This window comes from Nerophis ophidion, linkage group LG27 (assembly GCF_033978795.1).
Source record: "Nerophis ophidion isolate RoL-2023_Sa linkage group LG27, RoL_Noph_v1.0, whole genome shotgun sequence".
Lineage (NCBI taxonomy): Eukaryota > Metazoa > Chordata > Actinopteri > Syngnathiformes > Syngnathidae > Nerophis > Nerophis ophidion.
Window position 1 is genome coordinate 35,065,056 of NC_084637.1, and position 19,391 is coordinate 35,084,446.

Consider the following 19,391-nt stretch of genomic DNA (forward strand, 5'->3'; position numbering starts at 1 on the left):
AGGTGATAATCGTATTCATGTCATCATGTGACTTGTACATGAACTATGACAAGCACTATTCATGTATTTATTGAGTTCATTCACTTGATGTCTCATATAATAGGAATTTTACCCACGGTCAAACTAATCTAGAGCCATGACCACCTGTAACTCCGGTTACTGTACAACTTGCGCTACCTTCTCAGCCACTGCCTGGATCATAATGAATACATTTACACATATAATATACACTTTACTGCGTAAATTTTGAAATAAGCACATTTTTACACGTCTTAATACTGTTTGTTTTCAGCCGGGAACAGACTTAGGTGTAATTGTTTCTGGCGAACATGTTAAAATGACGGACCTGTTTCCTTTACCCACAATGCTCAGCGTTCTTCCCGTCCTTCCGACTTCCGCCTCAGCTGAGCGCTAAGGTGAGTGCTTTTGGCGGAAAATGTTTTTCTGTAATCTACCGCCATCCTACGTTTCAAACAACAAAATTGATCCCACATCGACTACGCTTGCATGTACAATTGTTGTAAAGATTGTTTGGAATAGTTTTGGGCGGTAGGATTATGGTTAAAGAAGATAGATGGTGCTCCGATGCCACCGTGGGTCGACCGATAGCTTGTTAGCTTAGCACCCGTCTGCCTTGATATGTGAATGAATGTAATCACTTTAAATATGTGGTATAGTATAAACAGTATGTGTGCTTAACTGTAACCACTATTTTAAAGAAGTGCATAGTATTTGTTGGGACGTAGTCTGTCTATTTATCTCTAGCAGGAGTCAAGCCAGGAGTTGGTGGTTTACATTTCCAAAGTTTGCATTTAAAGTGTGTGCATGTCATGAATAGATGGCCCCCACCAAGAAAGGTGAAAAGAAAAAAGGGCGTTCAGCCATCAACGAGGTGGTGACCAGAGAGTACACCATCAATGTCCACAAGCGCATCCATGGAGTGTGAGTCTCTTGTCAACGAGCATATCTTCATGGAAGTTAAGCTTGAACAATAAGCACTTTTGTTCTTTGTGAAGAGGTTTCAAGAGGAGGGCTCCCCGCGCCATCAAAGAGATCCGCAACTTTGCTATGAAGGAGATGGGAACCCCTGATGTCCGCATTGACACTCGCCTCAATAAGGCCGTGTGGAGCAAGGGTGTCAGGTAAGACATCGATTACATGCTTCTGTTTATTACACCTAAGCACTACCATGGTTCATTGTCAGGTGTCGTCAGAATTTCTGTTCAGGAAATCAACTTTGTTGAAATCTTAGAACTATCGCTCTTGTTTTGCAAAAAACCTTATGCAATGGAAATGCAGCTAATCACAAATCTTATCAAGGCTTCCCAGCAGGCACAAAACAATAAAACTACATTGAAAAGTTGTTGGATTAGGTCATGACGTTGACCAACTCAAACATAACACTGGAACAACATGCTTTTCTTTTTGACGACATGTAATTAATCAATGTTGAGGTCTGATGTGGATTTGACTATTGACTTTTTTGGTCATTTTCCAACCCATTATTTTACAACACAAACAAGTTGAAACATCATGCTTTTTGACATTTATTTAATGTCGGGTTGTGACGTTGATTTGACCATTGAAATTTGCTCATTTCCCAACCAACAGCATGGATCCAACGTTGTTTCAAAAGACATGTATCAAAATCAATGTTGTATCAATGACCCTCTTGGCCAAGACTCCCTTGGAAAAGAGATTTTTGATCTCCATGGGATTGTACCTGGTTGAATAACTGCTTAAAAAAACAAGTCTTGTGCCTGCTGGGCTAGGTTAGACTGATTACAAAATTAAATACTACTCAAATTATTGCAAAGACGTGACTCTAAACTAATGAAAAATAAATTTACATACAATTACTAAGTGCTGAAATATATTTTTTTACTAAAAAACAGTTTCTGAAATAAACTGACAAAAAGTGTTTTAAGTGCAAATGTTAATACAGTTTAACCATTTTAGTCATTTTTGCGCTGAAAATCCTCAATGACTTTTGCTAAAGACTTCTGTTTGTTTGATATTGTCATTGCTGCGATGAGTGGGAGGAAAGTGTATTACTACTGAGTACCGCTATGGCTCGTACGGAACGCAGCTGAAAATGTTTTATTTTTTGGCAGCCCAACAATAGCCCTGGCCCTATGGTTAGGAAACACTGTGCATAGGTGCAAGGACTGACTGCAGCTTGGTGGGGATGTTGTAACAAGGCCCTAAGCACAGTATGGACCCTGAGCTGTAAAGCTTTAAGATTTTGTTCTGTTATTTTAATATGTAAATTAGTAAAAATGAAGTCATAAATGTTAGTATACAATTAACATAAATGTAAGTTAAGTGATCAGGTTGCTTGAGTCAAATGAAGAATATCTAAGGCTACTTGCTCCTATCCAAACATTTTACCTGGATAGCAACAAACCCAGCATGGATTACATCACTCAGCACAAACGCGGAACATCATCTCAGGTAACGTTTAGGCATTCACACACAGCAACTGCATTTTGGAGCAAGGATTAAGGTAGAAATATTATAAACTTGTTTGGCAGTCATAGGAGAAAGTCATGTACAAGTTTCAATTTTGCATCTCATTGCACACAATATGGCCAAGGGATCTAAGAGAAACGATAATACCCGCTGTAAAACTCCCAATGGTTATATTACTGTATTGGATTACATTTATGATTGATAACTCCACTTTCATCCACTCACAAACTGACTAGCACCAGCTTGCTAGCTTAAATGCTAACATGAAAATAGAGAGAGAGCTACTGGTTGTGGAGCTAAGAGTGAGGTAGAGCCTTTTCCTCCAAAAGTTTAGGAACTTTGGGTTCCTGAAACCTCTAGTTTCTTGACTATTGGTTCCTGTAGAAGTGTGTGGTTGAGTTTCCTCAGCATTTCACATTACAGGGGAGCGTATACAAAACAAACTGATGACGTATGGAGGAGAGGTTTAGTATTTTTCTACGCTGATACCATGTAAATAACAGACAATATTGGATCAGAGTTTGTTTTTTACTAAAAAGTAAGTCATTGAAATCCAAAGCAATAATATTTAAAAAATAATAAAATAAGTGTACCAAATGGTCAGCAATGTTCAACAGTCAAAGTCGTCCTCTCAGTAAATTATGAATTCTCAAAGCTCTGGCAATTTGTTTTGGTCCTTTTGAGGAATAATAAATGTCAGTGTTTATCTCACATCAAAAACACCAAAACCTCAACTTTAACATTATCTTGTTAGCGTTAGCATACTGTTTGCTCGGGTTAAGGCTAATTACACAATGGAGTCTCACTGACTACTTTTGCAACATGTAATCAAGTAATATTTGATGTCGTTGATTTTCATTGCGCTCGTCTACTGCCTCCTTCCTTTCACATTTCTCCAAGGAATTCTCAGAGTAGTAAGTTGCTGAGTTTGTTGTTTTGAGTACGGCTTAATTTACTTTATGTAGCTGAGTAAAAAGACTGCAGGATAGTTCCACTGATCCGCGTTTACTGAGCACAAAGATAGCCCACCAAAGTTCTTGCAAGTCGAAAGTTCCTTTCCTGGTTCTTTCTCTCTTTTGTCAAGTTTGTTGTAATAGAAATACACAAGAAATGTGAAATAAACAAGTCGTCTAGCATTCTGTAAATGGCGGTCCTGTGTTCAAAGAATACGTTTTAGGAACATTTCCAACTGTGTTTGGACAGCACAGCTCGCAGTACCGCTGCCACTCACTTGCAAAGATTGACTCGCTAGCTTTATTTCTTTCTACTATTGAATAACTGCGCTCAGGTGCTGAGAGCCATGCACAGATGGGGACCTCTTGCACCCTGCTTGAAAACAAACACACAGAGGTGACATTTTAATCGCTGTCAGCAAACTTAGTAAATTTTCATTTATTTTTGGTGAAGTGATTTGTCAATTATCTGCTTAGATTTACTTACGTCCCCTCACACGGACAAACAAGTATGCCCAATTTGTTGGGAAATCAATCAATGATTATTTATATAGCCCTAAATCACTAGTGTCTCAAAGGGCTGCACAAACCACAAGGACATCCTCGATAGGCCCACATAAGGGCAAGGAAAACTCACACCCAAAATGATGACAGAACAAACCACCTGTCCCAGTTTTTTCCAACAGGGAAAACTGTGCCTGAAAATGTTTAATATTTATTGAAAAGCAATTTGTGCTAACTGAGTGAGTCAGTTTTATTTGTGTTCACTTATTTAGGATAATTACTAGTTCTTACCTTCCAATTTATATGGCAAAAAAAAAAAATATATATATATATATATACTGCATTTGAAATGGTTACTTGCATTACAAGTATTGTGATTACATTGTGCTTAATTTGGTCTCGAATAATGCTGACAATATAATTTGTGGGACTATATAACATCCAGCAAAATTTGGTATGGGTTTAGACCTCCCAAAAAGGGGTTAAAATGTGTTACATGGTTAAGCAGCATGACTGTCTTGGTTAACACGGTGGTTCATGTTAGGAGCAAAAAAGCAGGCCAGCATTAACTTGGATTTGAAGACAGAAGCTAACAAAATGTTCCAATTGAATTTATATTTTTTGTTAGCCTTTGCTGAACATCACTGCCCCCTATGGCCCAAACCTGAAACACACCCAACAGAATACTTGATGCTTGAGTCACTCCAATCACTTCTGCCAACAAAATCAAATGCACAAATTGAGGAAAATGATGTCAAGCGGTGGCGACTTGTCCAGGGTGTGCCCTGCCTTCCGCCCGATTGTAGCTGAGATAGGCGCCAGCGCCCCCGCGATCCCTAAAAGGGAATACGTGGTAGAAAATGGATTGATGGATGTCAAGTGCCGTAGATGCATGAATCTTTTATCGACCATTGTCTTCAATGTCAGATGCAATGGTTGCTTTTGATCTCAGCTATGTTGACAACCGCTTATGTTGACATCAAGTTAAGTGGCTTTCACTGCAGAAGTCAAAGCTATGTTGACAACCGCTTATGTTGACATCAAGTTAAGTGGCTTTCACTGTAGAAGTCAAAGCTATGTTGACAACCGCTTATGTTGACATCAAGTTAAGTGGCTTTCACTGTAGAAGTCAAAGAGACAAAGCCCAAGTTTCCCAGTAGGAATAATAATCTATAACAGAAGGACACAAGGACCACAGTTATGGAAATGAAATAAAAAGTTAGCATCATTAGAGTTTGAGCATGATGTTTCCACAGGAACGTGCCGTACAGGATACGTGTGCGTCTGTCCAGGAAGCGTAATGAGGATGAGGACTCTCCCAACAAGCTCTACACCTTGGTCACATATGTTCCTGTCACCACATGCAAAGGTATTCATGCTGTTTTTATGCATTCACACGCACTTTATTTCTTCTTAATGTTTGCCATCTTTCCTACAGGTCTGCAGACTGTTAATGTTGATGAGAACTAAACATGCCCCGTTTGTCAGTGGAATAAACACAACTGTTCATCCATGCAGTGTCTTTTTTCCCCAACTACCTACCTATAAGCAAAAATATTCACCAATTAATTGTTCATGGGTACTCCAGCACCCCCTGCAACCCGAAAGGGACACGCTGTAGAAAAAATGGATGGATGAATGGGTGCAACAATACGCTTAACAATGATACAATAAATATTTGAAATCACAAAATATTGTCTTTCAGGAAGAAAAAATCCTGATTGGAATCTTTTTTTTTTGCCAAGTACATTTACACATTCAAGAAATGTGTCTCGGTGACGTATTGAAATATAATTAAGGTTAAGTTAGCTTGCTGCCTCACCTTCATGTGGTATTTAGTGCAACTCTAAACTAAAAGGTCATGTTTTACATTCAAATGTGTGACTATAAAGTGTGAGTGGATTTCCCCTTAAGGGCTTTTAGAATAGAATAGAAAGTACTTTATTGATCCCTGGGGAAAGTTCAGCACCACAGTTTGCTCACAAACAATAATTATATATAATATTCTACATTTAAGTGCAGTCAAGAAGGAGCACATGCATTATACAGTCTGATGTACTTAGAGGGGATAGATTCTAGGTGCTGGCAATCCTTTTAAAGAGAAGTGGTACTGAAAATGGATGAAACCAAACTTGATAAAATAAAACTACTATAAATGGAGAGTTGGAATTCTGACATTAAAAAAGCACAATAAATGAAATAAGCATGAGGGGAAAAAGATAATTTATTGTACCTTTTTGCTCTTTTTTTTTTTTTGTCTCCCACAATTCCTTGGTTGTGGTGAAGAAGGAGCTGAGCTGGAAGGAAAAGCTCCCAATTTACCAGTGGATCTACGTTCCCATCCTCACTTATGGTCATGAGCTTTGGGTCATGACCGAAAGGATAAGATCACGGGTACAAGCAGCCGGAATGAGTTTCCTCCACCGGGTAGGGGTGCTCTCCCTTAGAGATAGGGTGAGAAGCTCTGCCATCCGGGAGGAACTCAAAGTAAAGCCGCTGCTCCTCCACATGGAGAGGAGCCAGATGAGGTGGTTCGGGCATCTGGTCAGGATGCCACCCGAACGCCTCCCTAGGGAGGTGTTTAGGGCACGTCCAACTGGTAGGAGGACACGTTGGGAAGACTATGTCTCCCGGCTGGCCTGGGAACACCTCGGGATCCCCCAGGCAGAGCTGGACCGAGTGCCCGGGGAGAGGGAAGTCTGGGCTTCCCTGCTTAGGCTGCTGCCCCCGCGACCCGACCTCGGATAAGCGGAAGAAGATGGAATGATGGCAATTCCTGGTGCACTATACACATATTAGACAATGACTTTTAGGAGCGCCCATAGCTAGCGTCCTGTCAGAGAGGTTTGCAAAACCACTCACGCTGTATTTTATTGATGCTGTCGGTCGCCATGTTGGCAGTGGGATGGTGACGTCACGTCTGGTTGCAGGAGCAAACAAGTCCGCTGCTGGATATGCCAAACACTTACTCAGGTGCAAGAAGAATGAAACATTGGCCTGTGGAAATGGTTCCAATAGGGATTACCCTATTTCCTTGAATTGCCGCAGGGCATACATAGCATGCGCCTGCCTTGAGTTACTGCCGGGTCAAACTCGCTTCGCAAAATAATTAGCGCATGCTTAATATTACCGCCGGGTCAAACTTGTCACGTCACGAGTGACACTTCCCATGTCATCATTTTCAAAATGGAGGCTGATTTCAATCATTTGAAATTGCATAAAGGGAAGAAGATTAAGAGCTATTCAATACAATTTAAGGTCCAAGCTTACATCACACTCAAATTTTTACTGCATGCCTTTGGTAAGTGCCGGAGTGAAAAGAGGTTTTAAAATAATTAGCACATGCTTACTTTTACCGCATGCCTTTGGTAAGCGCAGGAGTGAGGAGGGGTTTTAAATTAATTAGCGCCCCGGCGGCACTTCAAGGAAATACAGTATATAAATCCGTTGTTACAGAGTTCTGAAAATAGTCAATCACGACAAGAAGGAAGTTGCTGAAACAAGCTAGGAAGGAAGGACATGCTCGGGTGTCTTGGTCGCAGCAAAGTTATTAAAGACAATGCATGTTCATTGAACACCAATCACAACTTGCTCTTTTCTTAACCGATTTTCATGTCGTTTATTTTATTGCCCGTGTCAACATGTGCTATTAATACACACTTTTCTTCAAAAGGAATGTAGAGAAATATGTATTTTGGCGGAAGGCGGTGTACACCCTGGACAAGTCGCCACCTCATCGCAGCGCCAACACAGACAGACAACGTTCACACTCACATTCACACACTAGGGACCATTTAGTGTTGTCTATCAACCTATCCCCAGGTGCATGTCTTTGGAGGTGGGAGGGGCCTATTCCCAGGTGCATGTCTTTGGAGGTGGGAGGGGCCTATTCCCAGGTGCATGTCTTTGGAGGTGGGAGGGGCCTATCCCCAGGTGCATGTCTTTGGAGGTGGGAGGGGCCTATCCCCAGGTGCATGTCTTTGGGGGTGGGAGGGGCCTATATCCCCAGGTGCATGTCTTTGGAGGTGGGAGGGGCCTATCCCCAGGTGCATGTCTTGGGAGGTGGGAGGGGCCTATCCCCAGGTGCATGTCTTTGGAGGTGGGAGGGGCCTATCCCCAGGTGCATGTCTTTGGAGGTGGGAGGGGCCTATCCCCAGGTGCATGTCTTTGGAGGTGGGAGGGGCCTATCCCCAGGTGCATGTCTTTGGGGGTGGGAGGGGCCTATATCCCCAGGTGCATGTCTTTGGAGGTGGGAGGAAGCCAAAGTACCCAGAGGGAACCCACGCAGTCACGGGGAGAACATGCAAACTTCACACCAAAAGATCCCGAGCCTGGGATTGAACCCAGGACTACTAGGACCTTCGTATTGTGAGGCAGACGCACTAACCCCGACTTGTCCAGGATGTACCCCGCCTTCCACCCGATTGTAGCTGAGATAGGCACCAGAGCCCCCCGTAACCCCAAAGGGAATAAGCGGTAGAAAATGGATGGCTGGATGTATTTTGGGGAAATCAGCAGACAATGTACAACCTATTCATTTCATTAGTACAACTTTATTTTCCCAGAACGTTATTTCAACAATAAAATACAAATACTCACATACAAAACATATTTCAGAGCAGCAATGACATTTATTTTTCAAAATGTCTATTCGTGTCTACATTTTTCTTAATTAATTAATTAAAAAGTCTACACTTACTCAACACTTAAACAGAAAGCCCATTCCAAAATAATTGGGAGATGAAATAATCAAAACATAAATTATTTATCAACACTTTTTTATTGTGAAAAAAATGAACATTTACTTGGGTAGAATTTGTCAATAGTTTTAATGAAAGTAATGTTGTCCACGCACGCTAGTCTAGTTAGTGGCGCTGTTGCACCTCAAGTTGACTTTCCAACCGCCAATATGCCACGGAGAAGAAGAAGAGCATCGAAAGCGCCATGCCGCTAGGGGCAGTAGTGAGTAGAGGATGTCAGTCAGCACATAATGGGAGCAGCAGCAGAAGAAGGTTAGCTAAATAAGACACAGTGTGGTCAACAAACAAACAACAAACATCATGACGCTGCACTTCTACTCCTTTCCTGCACAAACTCTGTTCTACGGCGGTAAGAATGGACACCTTTGATACAATACTTACCAACAAACATCATGACGCCGCACTTCTACTCCTTTCCCGCACAAACTCTGTTCTACGGCGGTAAGAATGGACACCTTTGATACAATACTTACCACAAATGTTATGTATTCCTGCGAGGAAGGCAGCTGTGTGGCGTTTGGGAGGTTCTGTGTCGTGCCGATTGTTTATTCTCAGCAAATATGTCTCACCTGCGACAGGTGCGCTGATGACCGCACGGGGGGCGGAGTCACGTTCAACCGCACGGATGAACAATACAACAACTGCTGTTGTAACCTGGGACGTTTCTACATCAATAGCTGCTCTTCATCATCTCTAGATCACCTCTTTAAGTGGCTTATCAAATGTTGCCAGTATCAATAAATAGTAGTGTATTACATTATGGGGAAATATTCTGTCATCAGGATGACATAACAGAGTATTAACTCTTTAATTGTCTTATCAAATGTTGCCAGTATCAATAAATAGTACTGTATTACATTATGGGGAAATATTCTGTCATCAGGATGACATCATTACAAAGTATCCATCCATCCATTTTCTACCGCTTATTCCCTTTGGGGTCGCGGGGGGGCTGGTGCCTATCTCAGCTACAATTGGGCGGAAGGCTGGGTACACCCTGAACAAGTCGCCACCTCATCGCAGCATTATAGAGTAATAACTCTTTAATTATCTTCTAAAATGTTGGCAGTATTTGTACATAGTACTGTATTACATGATGGAGAAACATTCTGTAATCAGGATGACGTCATCACAGTGTGATTTAATGTCTGGCTTGACGTCGGCGGTGAAGTGCAGTAAACAAGCAGCTCCAGTATTGTTTGTGGCTGCTCACGAGTGAAAGTTTGCACGGGTAACTACAGCTGCACCACTCTCCTGCTGCAGTTAAGGGCTGAGCTTGCTGGGTGGAGGTGGAGGTGGAGGTGGGAGTCGCTACCCAGAGCGTCCATCGCCGCTGGCCGATGCAGCGATGCGGCACCACGGCTGGCTCCTGCGCGCTTGCGCCCTGGTGCTGCTCTTCCTCATGTTCGTCACCAAGTTTATCAGCTACAAAGCTGTCAACGGTAAGTTCTGTTATGTGTCTGTTTTTTTTTACCAGAGCCAGCCCTAAGCTTTTCTTTTAGCCCGAAACAATATTTTGCATGTGGCCCTATTTTGATCTTGAAAAACTACTAGACTAGAATACCACGGGGTTCCTTATTTATTTTTCTTTCTTTTTTTTTTTTTTTACCTCAGGACCCTCTGTTTTCAGTTAGACCCACTCAAATATTAACACTGAATTAGTCAAGTTTAACATATTCAATTAATATCTAACTAACTTAGTTTTTTACAGACTAATCCACAGCTGTCAAACTCAGATGTGGCCCACCGCTTCATTTGATTTGGTCCTCAAAAGCCTGGAAATAATGTTTCAATAAAGTATGGTAATTTTTTTTTTTTTTCACTAAATGTATTATTACCTTCTGTTTTTGTAGAAGAAAAAAAAGTACTCCATGTAATCACAAATTATGTTAAATATTGTCTAATTATGCAAAAATATGTTCTCAACATTCAATCCATTTTTTAAAAATGAATAAATACTACCAAAATTGATTTAAAAGCAAGTTATCCATGAAATGGTGCAATATAAAAGTAGCATTAGATTTCATAGTAAAATTGTGAAATTTTGCTGTGGTTTTTACAGCATTTTTATCTAAATGAAAAACAGTACTTTTTGTACTGTAATAAACTAAGGTGCTGTTTTTGGCATTCACAGCAATACACCCAAAAAATCAACAAGACACAGCAAGACACTTCACCCTTGCTCCTGATGGGTGCTGGTTCAAGGAAATACTGCCTTGCATGGCAGCTCCCTCCATCAGTGTGTGAATGTGTGTGTGAATGGGTAAATGTGGAAGTAGTGTCAAAGCGCTTTGAGTACCTTGAAGGTAGAAAAGTGCTATACAAGTACAACCCATTAATCATTTACTGTTCTTTTGTTTACTGTAATGTACACACAATTTTGAGGTGAAATTATTGCAACTTAACCATATTTAACTTAACCACATATAAAAAATCGATAGACACAGTTTTACATTTCTTATTGTTTCACTAAATTAGCGTTTATCACTTGCAAGTTTAAAAAACATGTAATTTCGAATAAGAAACAGTTAAATTGATTCCCAAATTATTTAAATGAATGAAAATGTGTGCAAAAGTGAAGCATAAGTACCTGAGAGTAAAGTAGGTGGTCGGATCTCTCGGTGAGGTGGCTCGCTGCAGTCAACCAAAATGTAGAAATGTCTGCATCACTTTAGTTGCAATAAATGCATCTATTATCTAATATTGACGTTCACTAATCAATTCTGTAGTCGTCCATGTCTGAATTGCATGTAAAAAGGTATTATTTTCCCCACCTCTACTAATCTGAATGTTTTGCCTCTCCAGACTATGGCGAGGTGGCTGGTGTTCAGAACTGGACGTTGTCAGGACACAAGGTGGCAAAGCTTTCAATGCCCACTTCTGGAAAAACTCTTGCACCGCAACAAGATCAGGTACCAGTCGCTAATTTCGAAACCACTCATATGAAGAATAATTCATGATTTATTGTGTGTGAGGTCAGTCCTCAGCTTCCCCTGCGACGACTGAGTGGGAAGGCGTTCTGGCCCAGCGAATCCAGCTGCTCTCAACTGTTTGTAAGGACAGTCAACTCAGGAATAGCACTCACGTCCCCATCAGCAAGTTCGTCCTGGACCGCATCTTTGTTTGTGACAAGCACAGCATCTTGTTCTGCCAGACACCCAAAGTGGGAAACACCCAATGGAAGAAGGTCCTCATTGCTCTCAACGGTACGTGGAAGTCTGCAACGTTTTTGGAATAGAACTTTATTGTAATTGCACATACAAAAGTGAAACATAATTTCTTTTCAGTCAAATCCGTTGAAGAACGGACGGGGTACACAAGGTACACAGGGTACACAGGGTGCACAGGGTGCACAGGGTACACAGGGTGCACAGGGTGCACAGGGTACACAGGGTGCACAGGGTACACAAAGTACACAGGGTGCACAGGGTACACAGGGTGCACAGGGTACACAGGGTACACAGGGTGCACAGGGTACACAGGGTATACATGGCGCACAGGGTATACAGGGTACACAGGGCACACAGGGTATACAGGGTACACAGCGTACACAGGGTATACAGGGTACACAGCGTACACAGGGTATACAGGGTATACATGGCGCACAGGGTATACAGGGTATACAGGGTACACAGGGTATACAGGGTACACAGCGTACACAGGGTATACAGGGTATACATGGCGCACAGGGTACACAGGGTACACAGGGTACACAGAGTATACAGGGTATACAGGGTACACAGGGTGCACAGGGTGCACAGGGTACACAGGGTATACATGGCGCACAGGGTATACAGGGTACACAGGGCACACAGGGTATACAGGGTACACAGCGTACACAGGGTATACAGGGTACACAGCGTACACAGGGTATACAGGGTATACATGGCGCACAGGGTATACAGGGTATACAGGGTACACAGGGTACACAGAGTATACAGGGTACACAGGGTATACATGGCGCACAGGGTACACAGGGTACACAGGGTATACATGGCGCACAGGGTATACAGGGCACACAGGGTATACAGGGTATACATGGCGCACAGGGTATACAGGGTACACAGGGTACACAGAGTATACAGGGTACACAGGGTATACATGGCGCACAGGGTACACAGGGTATACAGGGTATACAGGGTACACAGGGTGAGACAGAACAGGAAGACTGATGGGTCGCCACCAAGTGGGCCACCTTAAAGCGGTAGGAAGTAAAGTTAAACTTGAGGAGGAGAAAGGAGAGAAAAAAAACAACCCCCAATAGCTTTGGGAAATGGGGGTGACTCCGTTTGAGACCAGAAAAAAACCTCAATCAACATAAGCACATATAAACACATATTACGACATGCAAACTTGACACACTGCAAAGCCGTGTGTGTGTGTGTGTGTGTGTGTGTGTGTGTGTGTGTGTGTGTGTGTGTGTGTGTGTGTGTGTGTGTGTGTGTGTGTGTGTGTGTGTGTGTGTGTGTGTGTGTGTGTGTGTGTGTGTGTGTGTTTTGCAGAGATGTAAACATGTGTTTACATAAGTTTGAGGAGACACATGCGGTCTTGACCTTGGTGTTTTTGCAGATTGTTTTCCACCTCGCCGTTCCAGCGGGAAGACGAAATCCAGCTTCGAATGTTTGTGTTTGAGCGATTGAAAAGAAATGTAAACGTTTCACTGTAATTGTCCTTTTCTGGTCTTCAAATGATCACAACTTGGCCTAACAGAGCAGGCAGCGACTCCAAGATGTTTTTCACTTTGCAATTTAGTTGATGAAGGCCCACAGCTCCAACCAACCCCTCAGTCAGTTTGTGGCAGCTTTAGGTTACCTAGAATGGCTGACGGCATCTTTTTGAATTTGTCGATAGACCAAAGCACCGCTTACGCCAATCAGCAGTTGTCCTGTAGACCTGGTCCCCAACAGGCAGGTGTCCTAAATGTCCTCCACTGAAAGAATGGGCAGGCACACAAGTCTCCACTTCTTCCAGAGTCCACCGTGCACACAGCAACAAATGTTCCGTCAGGACAGACAGTTTCCTCCGCAACTCAGCTTATCGTCCAAGACTTCTTCAGTTTTGTTAAGAGGCAAGTTGGTCAATTCCGTTGTTTAGATTTTGGAAAGCATTGCAAAAAGAAGCTCCAAGAAAGTTAAGAGAAGACAGGACAAAGAAGCAAAAGCAGGAAAAATAAGGTAGAGATAGAAGGAAGGGAAGCGTCCGCCTTCATTGAGAGCTTTTGTGTTCTTGTTGTCGGCAGGAACCTACTCCAGTGTGGAGGAGATCCCGGAGAACCTGGTCCATGACCATGAGAAGAACGGCCTGCCCCGCCTCTCCTCCTTCAAACCACAAGAAGTTGCACTCAGGTAAGTCAGTCAGGTGGCATGCAACTAACAATAGTTGACTAATCCTAGACTATTGGACCTGTTTGATCACTAATCAGCTGATCAAAGACACCTGCTCACTGACTCGGGCTTTTTCATTCAGTTTGATATATTTGAAGGCATGTGATACTGTAATTCAAAGTCATAACAAAGTAATGCTGTCCCGATACAACTAACAATATTGCAGCTTTGAGTATTGGCCGATACCAATGTTGAACCAAAATGATATCATCACAAATCGTATTACATACTTTTTATTGCCTGATCAAATCAATCAATCAATCAATCAATCAATCAATGTTTATTAATATAGCCGTAAATCACAAATGTCTCAAAGGACTGCACAAACCACTACGACTACGACATCCTGGGAAGAACCCACAAAAGGGCAAGGAAAACTCACACCCAGTGGGACTTCGGTGACAATGATGACTATGAGAACCTTGGAGAGGACCACAAATGTGGGCCCCCCCCCTAGGGGACCGAAAGCAATGGATGTGGAGCGAGTACAATGGTTGATATGAAAAACACTAACCTTTATAACAGACTTTTGATGGCTTTAATATGAAGTGGAGTGGTAATTAGTTTTATTGTGCCACCTAGTGGCCACAACAGGTAATTAAATTAAGCTCATGATGCGGACATGTTTGTTATTGCACTTCTGCCTTGGACACTTTGTATCTGTGAGTAATATGCAACTACAACTATTTCATACATGTTGATATTGAATAATGTCTTCTAGGCTGCAATATGTTTCAATCATGGACACTTTTTACTGGGACTGTAACGCCATCAAAATGTCACCGTTGGATATTATCATGGTATTAAGGCCATGGTAAGATATTATTGTAGTATATGCCCCAAAAAGACTTCAAATGTTATAATGTGTAACATTATAACATTCAAATACACTCTTACTGTATTTGAACACAAATATCATTTTCAAACTACCTTATCATTTTTATTACTACAAAGTATTTTTTTAAGTGCAAACCATTTTGCAGGATTGTCCACAGTTACAAACAAGTCTTAAAAAAACAACAACTTATAATTGAGTGTTTTTAAAGTGACAATGGAAACATTGTATGCAAGAAGTGTAAAACCATAATGTTCACTTTAGTGTCTTTCAACTTTTAATTTCTGAAAAACAGAACTCCAGTGGCTGCAGTGGGAAAAAAAGACAACTTTTTTCATGCAGTGCAAACAAGCTGGTGCCTGAACGGTGTTTATCACCATTGACTTCACTATTTTTATTTGAAATACTAAATATGGGAATGTGTATTTATGTATCTGCTGATGTAGTCGAGTTGTAGTTTAAGAAGGGGGAAAAAAAAACGATACCGTTAAAAAGAGACTGCTAGTTATATACATCAAAATGGCAAAAATAACAGGTTGATCTACTCGGTGGCCTAGTGGTTAGTGTCCGCCCTGACATCGGCAGGTTGTGAGTTCAAACCCCAGCCGACTATAAAAAAAATGGGACTCATGACCTCCCTGCTTGACACTCAGCATCAAGGCTTGGAATTGGGGGTTAAATCACCATAAATGATTCCCGAGCGCGGCACCTCTGCTGCCCACTGCTCCCCTCACATCCCAGGTGGTGAACAAGGTGATGGGTCAAATGCAGAGGACACATTTCACCACACCTAGTGTGTGTGTGACAATCATTGCTACTTTTAACTTAATCACTATTATCAAAAGCGCTGAGAGACTTGCACAATCCTCTTTGCACCTTCGTTGAAAGCAGGTGATGGAAAAAAAACAAACGGACATAGCAAAGTTATTGACTTCATTTTTATTTAGCGTTTGATTAATTAATTTATTGACTATCAACCTCGACCAGGGGTGTCAAACTCATTTTAGCTCAAGTATCGAATGGAGGAAAATCTGTGCACACTTGGGCCGGACTATTAAAATCATGCCATTAAACATCAGATTGTTTTCTTTGTCTTACTTTTGGTCAAAAATAGAACAAACAAACTCTGAAAATATTAGAATAAAAATATATAAAACAATACCAGCAGCGTTAAAGTTTAGATCCATGAAAGAAAGAAGAAAGTGAATGTTTATAAGTGAATATATTTACATACCAGTATGCATAAAAATGTGTTTTCTTTTGTATTTTTTTTTAATGAATGAAGTAACGTTTATGACAACCTTTTTCCAAAACACCATATAGAATGTGAGATATAAAAGGATAATGCATATTTTTATCATTTGTTTTCAAAACATTTATAAAAAAGAGGGACCCCAAAAAGTTGCTGTGGGACCCCTTTTTTATGACTTGATGACACTGATTGAGTATTGGTGCATGCAAAACAGCAGCAGGCGGCTGTGGCTTGTGGGCCGCTTCTAATACTAATCAAATATCCTCCCTGGGGCCATAGTTAAATCATTCGTGACCCATATCTGGCCTCGACTTTGACACACAGGACCCAGGCCTACGAACCACCGCAACTCTGGTTGGCTCGTTCCTTAGATTCCTTTTGTAGTAGAAGTGAACGACGACGACTGAAGGGACATCCGCATCTTTGTTGGAGCTGGAACTAATCCATGTAAAACATAGTTCACTTTTATTGTACATATTCCGCTGAAAGCATTTGATTTAGAAAGTCAGGTCAGGGTTTCTGGAAGCTCACATCAATCTCCGCCTGAGGGTTCTGAGGGGCAGTAGCACGCCGCAATAGCACTTAGCACTCGGGGACGTTGCAAGGCTGCAAATGATTGGTGTCAATACGTGGACTTTGGGGTTTGTTTTTTCCGGAATACAAAGGAAAGTTGGAGCGGGCAAGGCGTGAAGGTAATGACATCTTTTATTTTAACACTATTGCTACAAAAAAAGAAGCAAACAAAAGGCGCGCACAATGGCGGAGAACAAACTTGACTAATGAAACAAAACTTGCACAAAGGCAGAAACTATGAACAATAAACAAAAACTTACTTGGCATGGAACTATGAAACAGGCAGTGTGAACTAAGCATGAAACCGTAAAAATGGCAAGAAGCAGAGTGGAGGTGGCATGGCATGATGTGAGTAGAGGTAAAGATTTCCTGGCAACTTTTGCTTTAAATAATAGACATGATTAGTGACAGGTGTGCGAGTGCAAAACGAGAGACAGGTGTGTGACATGAGGACAGGTGAAAACTAATGGGTAGTCATGGAAACAAAACAAACAAGGAAGTGCAAAAACAGGAAACAATTGAGTCTTAAGCAAAAGAGAACATAACTAAACAAAAGATGATCACAAGACATGACAATTGGTTACATTTGTTACAACCCTGACAGAACGTATAGAATCTGAGTATTTACACACAATGCTAAGACCAGGATTTTTCCAGGTTTTGTGCTGTTTGTTTGCAGTTGTGTCAAAAGGAGACCGAATGAAAAAAATGTTGTTTTTTTTCGATCTTCCGACAATTTACATATGAAGTTGTTCTGCTCAACAGATTGAACTCTTACTTTAAGTTTTTCATCGTGAGAGATCCATTCGAGCGCCTGATCTCCGCATTTAAGGACAAGTTCATCAAGAACCCCCGTTTTGAGCCGTGGTACAAGCACGACATCGCTCCCGCCATCATTCGCAAATACCGCAAAAGCCACCGCGACAGCGGCCTTTCCGCGTCCGGCTTGCACTTCGAGGACTTTGTGCGTTACCTGGGGGACACAGAGGGCCGGCGCCGCATGGACCGTCAGTTTGGCGAGCACATCATCCACTGGGTGACGTATGCCGAGTTGTGCGCGCCGTGTGACATCCGCTACGACGTCATAGGCCACCACGAGACACTGGAGCGAGACGCCGCCCACATCCTGAGGAGAGCCGCCATCGATCATCTGGTGTCCTACCCCGCCATCCCTCCCGGCATCACACGCTACAACAAGACCAAGGTGGAACGCTACTTCTCAGGAATCAGCAAGCGGGACATCAGGCGCCTCTATGAGCGCTTCGAGGGGGACTTTCACTTATTTGGATACCCCACACCTGACTTTCTCCTCCTCTGACATTCTGCAGGAAGTAACCATCGACAACAACCATATTTATGACAACATTCTATTCAATGTGAAAGAGCATGTTCCTTTGCACTCCTATTTGGATTAGTTTTATAGAGTATAACTCAGAAATAACATTTTTGTATTTTCTCCACACTCGCCCAAGGTCTGTGATGTTTCCTGAGAGAGGCGGCGCTAAATAGAAGCACCTCTGAGGTGCGATGATGCCTTTATTCTGCATCATTGTGCTTTTTCCAAGGTGGGTCAAGATGGAGGTTGTTCTAGTACTCCTACCAATGGACACATGTCTTCACTACTGCTTATGACATTTTTTGATGTAGCTTTTAGTCACAAGGAGCCTTGGTACAGTGTTTTAGACCGATTACAAAGTATGACATGTACGTGGTCTTTAACCTGCAATACTGCTTTTGTTATTTATATCAAGCTAATGACAAACTACTGTAGAGGACCTCACCTTTCTGCTAATATTTTGCTGTCCTTTCATGGGACAACACTGAAGAAATGAGACTTTGATACAAGGTGAAGTGTTTGATGTACATAGCTGGCTACATGTTTGATGTACAGTATAAGTGTGTACATAAGTGAGTACACAAATGTACAGTATAAGTGTGTACATGGCGGGCTACATGTTTGATGTACAGTATAAGTGTGCACATAAGTGAGTACACAAATGTACAGTATAAGTGTGTACATGGCGGGCTACATGTTTGATGTACAGTATAAGTGTGCACATAAGTGAGTACACAAATGTACAGTATAAGTGTGTACATGGCGGGCTACATGTTTGATGTACAATATAAGTGTGTACATGGCGGGCTACATGTTTGATGTACAGTATAAGTGTGTACATGGCGGGCTACATGAGTGAGTACACAGATCAAGTGTCATTTCTTCAGTGTTAATCAAAAAATAAATGCAGAAATGTGTACTCTCTTTTTGTGAGGTACTGCTGGATTTCCCCCAGTGGACTTTGACACTAGTCCTTGCTGCACTAGAGCAACTCTCATGACAATAATAATAATAAAGTCTATCATTTTAAAGTAAGATATGTAGCTTTTGCATCGTTATGTGTGAGTTAACACTGAATAATGTTGGCCACTTGCCCGCTGCTCAAACACAGCAAATGTATTTGAGCATGTGGAAGTTCTCCTGCTATGACGTGCAGCACAGGAGTCCCAGTAGTCCTCGTAGTCCTCGTAGTCTCTTCCAGTGTGCAGGACAACTACAGGGATAAAAGTAAGGCGTTGTTCATTAAAATATTTTTTCTAACGTCTTCCATGTCTTGTGTGTACAGTGTAAGTCAGTCTTTCTTAAACACTAAGTCGTAATAC

The 19,391-nt window shown here is 41.8% G+C and overlaps 2 protein-coding genes and 1 long non-coding RNA gene across 11 annotated transcripts; 2 read left to right on the plus strand and 1 right to left on the minus strand.

Annotated features, from left to right (window-relative positions):
• Positions 1 to 290: 290 nt before the first annotated feature.
• rpl31 (ribosomal protein L31) lies at positions 291 to 5,442 on the plus strand. Its single transcript, XM_061889529.1, has 5 exons — positions 291 to 416; positions 839 to 942; positions 1,017 to 1,142; positions 5,186 to 5,298; positions 5,368 to 5,442. The coding sequence occupies exons 2-5, from the start codon at positions 839 to 841 to the stop codon at positions 5,397 to 5,399; spliced, it is 375 nt and encodes a 124-aa protein (XP_061745513.1). The 5' UTR covers positions 291 to 416; the 3' UTR covers positions 5,400 to 5,442.
• Positions 5,443 to 8,462: 3,020 nt separating this feature from the next.
• Positions 8,463 to 9,301, minus strand: LOC133544034 (uncharacterized). The gene is made up of 2 exons (XR_009804575.1): positions 9,163 to 9,301; positions 8,463 to 8,946 (listed from the first exon to the last, which is right to left on the minus strand). It is a non-coding gene; the product is annotated as an uncharacterized LOC133544034 (long non-coding RNA).
• chst10 (carbohydrate sulfotransferase 10) lies at positions 8,881 to 19,333 on the plus strand. 9 transcript variants are annotated; one of them, XM_061889034.1, is made up of 7 exons: positions 8,881 to 9,038; positions 9,953 to 10,131; positions 11,495 to 11,601; positions 11,670 to 11,895; positions 11,977 to 12,010; positions 13,929 to 14,034; positions 17,499 to 19,333. In XM_061889034.1, exons 2-7 carry the CDS (start codon positions 10,030 to 10,032, stop codon positions 18,049 to 18,051), a joined length of 1,128 nt encoding a protein of 375 aa, XP_061745018.1. In that variant the 5' UTR covers positions 8,881 to 9,038; positions 9,953 to 10,029; the 3' UTR covers positions 18,052 to 19,333. The 9 variants fall into 9 exon arrangements, with proteins under 9 accessions (XP_061745018.1, XP_061745020.1, XP_061745021.1 ...); XM_061889036.1 differs by having other exon boundaries at positions 8,882 to 9,130; XM_061889037.1 differs by having other exon boundaries at positions 8,882 to 9,130; positions 9,958 to 10,131.
• The last annotated feature ends 58 nt before the right edge of the window (positions 19,334 to 19,391 follow it).

Excerpts from the sequence above, each read along its gene's own strand:
- rpl31 (XM_061889529.1), top strand. The coding sequence starts at position 839 with ATGGCCCCCACCAAGAAAGGTGAAAAGAAAAAAGGGCGTTCAGCCATC. Across the intron at positions 943-1,016 it reads CACAAGCGCATCCATGGAGT|AGGTTTCAAGAGGAGGGCTC; the intron begins GTGAGTCTCTTG and ends TTCTTTGTGAAG. Across the intron at positions 1,143-5,185 it reads GTGTGGAGCAAGGGTGTCAG|GAACGTGCCGTACAGGATAC; the intron begins GTAAGACATCGA and ends ATGTTTCCACAG.
- chst10 (XM_061889031.1), top strand. The coding sequence starts at position 9,082 with ATGACGCCGCACTTCTACTCCTTTCCCGCACAAACTCTGTTCTACGGC. Across the intron at positions 11,602-11,669 it reads TTGCACCGCAACAAGATCAG|TCCTCAGCTTCCCCTGCGAC; the intron begins GTACCAGTCGCT and ends GTGTGAGGTCAG. Across the intron at positions 11,896-13,928 it reads GGTCCTCATTGCTCTCAACG|GAACCTACTCCAGTGTGGAG; the intron begins GTACGTGGAAGT and ends TGTTGTCGGCAG.